Below are 7,426 nucleotides of genomic sequence, written 5' to 3'. Positions count from 1 at the left end.
GAGCTTTTTCCGAATGTACCTTTTACCGCCACCTAGTGCCCAACATTTAAAACGTCATTACTTATACAAACTCCAAACAAATTAAGGAAAATCTGTATTATCATTTGTTTATTTTATCATTTTAAGACAGAGTAATGCAGATTTACTGATATCAAAACAGCGAAGCTATAGTTTTATAGAAAGTAAAGTCCTATTTTCGGATAATTTATGATGTAAAGCACGTTGAACTGCCTTGTTGCCGAAATGTGCTATATAAATCAACTTGACTGATTGAACCCATCCATCGTCCATAGCTTATTCTTGCAAGGTCACGGGGAATAGGGCAAAATGTGGGGTAAAGCCTGGACAGGTCGCCAGTCCATCACAAGGCAGCAGAGAAACACAAAGGACAAGTGATCACATGTCACCATAGTTTTAGAGTAATCGATGAACCTAATAGTCATGTTTTGGGACAGTGCGAAAATATATTAGGTATCTCATCGTTTAATATTGTATGGAAAGAGGCAGTTGTGTGTAGTTACATCTGCTTTATTTCAGGAAAAATAATCCTTTATTGGAAAGTAGAAAAATAAGAGACATCTGATGACAACATACATTCACATGCATTTGCATTTTACTGTATTCATGATCTCTGCAGATGATTTGTACAGTATTTTATTGTTAGCGAGTTGTTTGTGCCACTGTTTCGTGGGAAATTTGAGTAAAGGAAAATATTACACATAAAAAACAAAACAAAAAAAAACAAAAAAAACAGCAACTGCATTTATGCTCGCCCTAACCAAATCTAAATATGGGCAAAATCCTACATATCTCAATATTTTTTCTAACTTACTTTGCAGTGTACAAAGCTAAAAATAAACAAAAAACAATCGATAGATTATCGTTTTCTGGAAATAAGACCCCGTATATCCAAGCTAATCACGTGACTTTACTCATATGGCAACATATAAAATAGTGCTTCTCAACTGCAAAACTAAGAATTTTTCATGTTTATCCTATAAGATTAAAATAAAAAAATATTTAAAATCAAAAGTAATTTAGGCCAATTAAGCGTCATCATAAGGAAAATAAAAAAATACTTCAGTCTATATCAAATGTTCACTTTGATGTATTTTAAAACTAAATTTAGTTAGGTCAAATATCAGGTTTCTCGCTGTGCTTTGATTTGTACAACAAAGACGATGTTAATTCACGAACATTGAAATCACCGCGGTTATGACATGGTTTCACCTGTTAGCGTGGATATTTTTAATGTTCCCCTAGAGAAACAAGTTGTTTATTCGAGGAAACAAAAAGTTATTGATTACATTTAGTCATTGCTCTCTGCCGAGTCAAAGTTTCTCCGTGTTTTCTCATTTCCTCCGCCCAATCTGCGCCAGGAGTCGCGCGTTCTCCGCCGCTTTTGCGCGCAGGTTCTTGGCTTTGGCCACGTCAAAGAGGACATTCATGATGTTGGTTGGGACATCCAGGGACAGGGTCAGTCTGCTCCTCCGGTCCCCTTTGATGTTGTTGCGGAGCATCTGCCCTCTGAGCTTCGTCCGGCTCATGAAGCGGTAGTTTGCGGGACTTGAAGTCCTTTTTTCCCGACTGGACTCTGCAGAGGACGAGGAGGTGGATGAGGAGAGATAGTCCGCGGACTGCAGGAGGGAAGCCCAGGCATCCACTGGGGAGTAGCCCGGCTCGCTCTCCTCACTTTGAGCCCCCAGAGCCATGTGGTCGTTGCACAGAAGGTCGGAGCCGCTCTGGTAGAGGCGCAGGCACAGGCTGGAGGTCGGTGCGCACAGGACGGAGAGCAGCAGCAGAGTCTTCAGGGACGACAGCATGCTGTGTCCTCTGGGACGAAAAGAAGAAAAAAGAAGCGCAGAGGATGGAAATTAGTTAAAGCTAATCTTTCTCTACTTCAAAATAGAATACAATACACTTTATAAAGAGAAACAACCCAATGTTTTCATTTTGGTGCGAACAGTATTTGAAATACAGTCTTTGTTTTAAGTTAACCCCAATCTGATGAAGAGAAATAGGTCCCCAACACAAATGCATGCTAAAAAAACAAACATGTATTTACCTCTCTTGTCCTATGATAGAGAATACTCTTTTGGTTTGGAACCAGCCTGGAAAGAGAAGCCAACAACCAGAAATCTTCCAGCCAATTTCTGAATTTCAAAACCCCGACAAACTATCAGTGTTTGGAGATCAACAGTGCGCACAGTCTGTCTGCCCGGCAGAGTGTCTTCCTTGTCCATTCCATTTAGTAGAATACTTCAAACTGCAGCCCTACGCCAGCAACAACGTCATTCCTTTGACATTTTGGTTTTTCTCCGAGCCGTCCCATTGGTCGTCATGCAGTGATGTAGTGGTTGAGGGGGGAAAAAAATAAATAAATAAAAAAAGTTGCAATCTCTTTTTATGGACAGCCGTCATCACGACTTAGAAAACCCGACTTTGAAACGAGAAAGCTTTAAACCTGTCAGCACCACGGAGAGCTCCCTTTGAGCCAAAATGTCTTACGTTACAGCAACAGATTTCGATGGATTTTACTATAAACTTATGAAAGAGGAACTAGTGAGTACTTTTTAAATATATGAAGAAGTATACGATTTTCAAACTGTGGTATGCTTTCTATTCATCTCCTTTTAGTTTCTAGGATTGCTGGGCAAACAGAGGTGGTTTATTGTCCAAGAAGAGAACAACTCTGAACTGGTTTAAGGCAGAGTTACAATGGAATGGCGTAGAGCAGAGGATACTTAGGAGCTACAATTACAGTTTTGTTGATGTAACTGCAGGAAAAAGTGTTTGTCCAAAGAACTGAACAAGTGGGACAGAAAGCAAATACATGTCAAACTTTTCTCACACACACACACACATATATATATGTATATATACACACACAGTACAGACCAAAAGTTTGGACACACCTACTCATTCAATGAGTTTCCTTTATTTTCATGACTATTGACATTGTAGATTCACACTGAAGGCATCAAAACTATGAATTGATACATGTGAAAATATGTACTAAACAAAAAAGTGTAAAACAACTGAAAATACGCCGTATATTCTAGTTTCTTCAAAGTAGCAACCTTTTGCTGTGATTACTGCTTTGCACACACACTGCATTCTCTTGATAAGTTTCAAGAGGTAGTCACCTGAAATGGTTTTCACTTCACAGGTGTGCCCTGTCAGGATAATAAGTGGGATTTCTTGCCTTATAAATGGGGTTGGGACCATCAGTTGTGTTGTGCAGAAGTCAGGTGGACACACAGCTGATAGTCCTACTGAATAGAGCGTTAGAATTTGTATTATGGCAAGACAAAAGCAGCTAAGTAAAGAAAAACGAGTGGCCATCATTACTTTAAGAAATGAAGGTCAGTCAGTCAGAAAAATTAGGAAAACTTTGAAAGTGTCCCCAAGTGCAGTCGCAAAAACCATCAAGCGCTACAAAGAAACTGGCTCACATGAGGAGCGCCCCAGGAAAGGAAGACCAAGAGTCACCTCTGCTGCGGAGGATAAATTCATTCAAGTCACCAGCCTCTGAAATTGCAGGTTAACAGCAGCTCAGATTAGAGACCAAGTCAATGCCACACAGAGTTCTAGCAGAAGACACATCTCTGCAACAACTGTTAAGAGGAGACTGTGTGAATCAGGCCTTCATGGTAGAATAGCTACTAGGAAACCACTGCTAAGGACAGGCAACAAGCAGAAGAGACTTATTTGGGCTAAAGAACATAAGGAATGGACATTAGACCAGTGGAAATCTGCTTTGGTCTGATGAGTCCAAATTTGAGATCTTTGGTTCCAACCACCGTGTCTTTGTGCGACACAGAAAAGGAGAACAGATGGACTCTACATGCCTGGTTCCCACCGTGAAGCATGGAGGAGGAGGTGTGATGGTGTGGGGTGATTTGCTGGTGACACTGTTGGGGATTTATTCAAAATTGAAGGCATACTGAACCAGCATGGCTACCACAGCATCTTGCAGCGGCATGCTATTCCACCTGGTTTGCGTTTAGTTGGACCATCATTTATTTTTCAACAGGGCAACGACCCCAAACACACCTCCAGGCTGTGTAAGGGCTATTTGACCAAAGAGAGTGATGGGGTGCTGCGCCAGATGACCTGGCCTCCACAGTCACCGGACCTGAACCTAATCGAGATGGTTTGGGGTGAGCTGGACAGCAGAGTGAAGGCAAAAGGGCCAACAAGTGCTAAGAATCTCTGGGAACTCCTTCAAGACTGTTGGAAGACCATTTCAGGTGACTGAAGCTCATCAAGAGAATGCAAAGAGTGTGCGAAGCAGTAATCATAGCAAAAGGTGGCGACTTTGAAGAACCTAGAATATAAGACATATTTTCAGTTGTTTCACACATTTTTGTTAAGTATATAATTTCACGTGTGTTAATTTATATATATATTTTTTTCTTAAAAGACATTTAAAACAATTATGCTCTGCTATGTAAAGTTCCAACAGAAAACATTAAAGCTATTCATTATAAACAGGTGTTCAAAGTTAATTCAGGTATGACAACTCTTTATATCGCTCAAGTTGAGAAGAAAGACCATTTTCTTAACCAATTTGATTATAAATCCTTATGGCAAGGACTAAGGTCTTTTTTTTTTTTGTTTGTTTGTTTGTTTTTATTTTACCAAGAGTTAATTTATGAATTAAAACTCTAGGGATTCCCACATAAAAGCTCAGGCTACAAACAAATGCAAAAAGGCATTAAGATGTGTTTATCGCATCGCAGAAACAGCAATGTAATAAAATGTTTTTTTTGTAAACAGATGGAGGTGTGGCATAAAAAGTCATAATGTGGGTAATGTAATTGCAAGAACTGAACAAAATGAGGAGTTAGTCTCAAAAAAGTAAGTCAAAACAAAAATAACTGTTGGGGAGAAAAAGAAAGAAAAAATAATTTTTTTCATTGTCAAATTGTAGTTTGAAGAGAATTATACACTAAACTACAAGATGGCAAAACAAACATAACAGAACCAATGATAGCAAAGACTGAATAAAAGCCATTCTTTTTATTAACTTAATTTATTTTCAATCATAAGAACTGAAGCATTCACAGCTCGATTACACACTGTGACTGAAGACTTAAGTGTCCTCCCACTTCCCCTTCCCTGCAGTTGATCTCTAAAATTGACTTGCATGGCCCTCTTCAGTATTACATCTTCTGCATTACAGTTATAAAAGATACTTTGCAAGTTCTTGTACAAGATCTATTATTTTTAACCATTTTTATGACAAAAGTGTTATTTGGGATGATTCATGCAAATCCGTCAGTTATATGAGAAATGTCTGATTGTTCTACCGTTGAATCGTTTCCCCGTTTATCTCGGTGCAATTAAATTACAGTGAGATAGTAAAAATATGAAACAAATCTGTCAGGAGGTTCATAATTGTTCACCAGCCTCACCCAACCCCAAAGAAAAGCTCCACCCACCTCAACATTTGGTCAACTCCCAGAACACCAGACATCCCTGCTTTACAGATCTAAAGCTACATTTCTTTCCTCTTCAGAGTTATGTTTGACCTTGCATTTGTCAGTCATTTAACATCCCAATGACGAGTCAACATTTGTGTATGCAATGTGGCAAAATGTGAAAAAGTTTAAGTGTACCTCTGCCAGGCACTGCATGTTGGATATTTGCAAAGCATTTTGGAGAGTGGGAGTAGATCACGGGGGCAGAATCGTGACCAACACGAAGGAAGCCCGAGGGTGATTGCTCATGTAAGCATTTTCTGATAGCTTGGTCATGTTTTCTACTTTTAAAATCAATCTAAGACCCATCCAATCAGACATCTTGCAGAAACAGTGTCAGAAGAGTTAAAATAATGTCTCAACTTTCCAATCTCCGCCTTCCCACCGTGGTTTAATGTGCCTTTTTAAAAAGGAGGGAAAAAGTCCCAGTTAATGTGCGCCAGCCCTATATGAGCGCCCACACATTGGAATCCCCTGCCACAGCCGAGACTGTATGATGTAGATTGGTTGGGCCCCTGTTGGCCTCTCATCTGGCTCCCAGCCCGGCCCACTACACCCCCCTACCAAACAGACATATGTGGTGATGACAGAGACAGCAGGAAATCAGCCACCGGCTTCGTATTTTTGCAGACTGCGTCATGTAGGGCTCGAGAAAGGTGACCGCGATCTGCAGTAATGAGGTGAAAACGGAATCAGGTGTAGTAAAAATCACATACATAAAAACAGTTTTATTTTTTTATCAGTAGCATTAATTAGATTCACATAAAAAAAATAAAAATACTCAATTGACGTCAGTTTCACCAATAAAACAAATGCAGGAAAAAGTACAGGCTCTAGCATACTGTTGTTCACATTTCACTTCTGTCCACTGGTAAAAGTCCAGAAATCAAATTGCTTTCACAAAAAAAAAAAAAAAAAAACTATAAATAAAAGAAATACAGAAAACAAAAACAGTGTATCTTCAGTAACACCACACTGATGGACAGGAACCGCGCCAAAGCTGAATTTTCGTCACTGCATCAGCTGTCTGAAGGTAGGTCCTCCGTCAGAGCTGACCGAGTTTCTTTAACTCCGCTCTTTGTTCCACATAGACTCTCACAGTCCTGTTTAGATGTGAATCGGTTTTGGTTGCCACCACAGCCGCCGTATACAAAAGGCCTGCATTCCCCCGATTGGCCGTGGAAATACCAGACCAGAGCGTATTCCGAACAAGCTCCTTCTGACATTGGTAGCAAACAGTGATCTGTCACTGAAAGCACAAGTGAAGTAAAGAATAATCATTTTGAGGAGAAAAATGTGGGACTTGCCATATAGGTACATTTAAACATTTGACCGATTTACATACTCCATTTGAATTTATTTTTATACTTAAACACTCGCAGACACACAGAAAGAAAGTGTAGCGGGGGAGGAAGGAGAAAATGAAGACACAAGGAAGAAAGGAAATAAAGTTGGGACAGAGAGTGAAGTCTGGATATGGAAACATTTTTCTAAATTTTTCTTCAACAGCTAAGAGAATAAGACTATAAGCTATGAAGGCCAGCTCTATCATGAACAAGTAGTGGAAGAATTCAGAATAAAACCACATTGCATGACCCTCATGCAATATGTTCATTATTGAGAGATCTTTTATTGACAGGCTACTGGATTTTAAACAGACAAAGGGACATCAACCCCACCAACAACCTTTAGACAAGTCTTTGCACAGGTTTACATGTAAACATACAAGAGCACATTTTTTAGGGTTTCACAAATTTCAGTAGTTGGGGAATGCAAGTTCTTAGAGAGTCAAGATGTGAAAAATATTTTCCAGTAGTGCCAAATTAGAAACCAACTTCAGCATCATGTACAGTAATTGTTGTTTCACATACAATCCCAGGTAAAAATTTCAAATTGTGTCATATAAAAAAAAAGATAAGCAAATTGGAAGAAGTCAATTA

General features: G+C 39.4%; 2 protein-coding genes across 2 annotated transcripts in view; both read right to left on the bottom strand.

Annotated features, from left to right (window-relative positions):
* Positions 1-257: 257 nt before the first annotated feature.
* Positions 258-2,065, bottom strand: ucn3l (urocortin 3, like). The gene has a single exon (XM_014971640.2). It carries the CDS (start codon positions 1,821-1,823, stop codon positions 1,353-1,355), a length of 471 nt encoding a protein of 156 aa, XP_014827126.1. The 5' UTR covers positions 1,824-2,065; the 3' UTR covers positions 258-1,352.
* Positions 2,066-6,194: 4,129 nt separating this feature from the next.
* The window catches only part of col7a1l (collagen type VII alpha 1-like), a 76,684-nt gene continuing 75,452 nt past the window's right edge, over positions 6,195-7,426 (bottom strand). Inside the window, exon 108 of the mRNA XM_088003063.1 lies at positions 6,195-6,735. Within this exon, the coding sequence (XP_087859189.1) occupies positions 6,506-6,735 (230 nt within the window). The 3' untranslated portion in view covers positions 6,195-6,505. The remainder of the gene's footprint in view (positions 6,736-7,426) is intronic.

The sequence above is a fragment of the Poecilia mexicana genome, unplaced genomic scaffold (assembly GCF_051168715.1).
Source record: "Poecilia mexicana isolate PSO_F unplaced genomic scaffold, ASM5116871v1 scaffold_23, whole genome shotgun sequence".
NCBI lineage: Eukaryota > Metazoa > Chordata > Actinopteri > Cyprinodontiformes > Poeciliidae > Poecilia > Poecilia mexicana.
This window is presented reverse-complemented; position numbering and strand designations above follow the sequence as displayed.

Coding starts and splice junctions, on each gene's coding strand:
- ucn3l (XM_014971640.2), bottom strand. CDS start 1,823: ATGCTGTCGTCCCTGAAGACTCTGCTGCTGCTCTCCGTCCTGTGCGCA.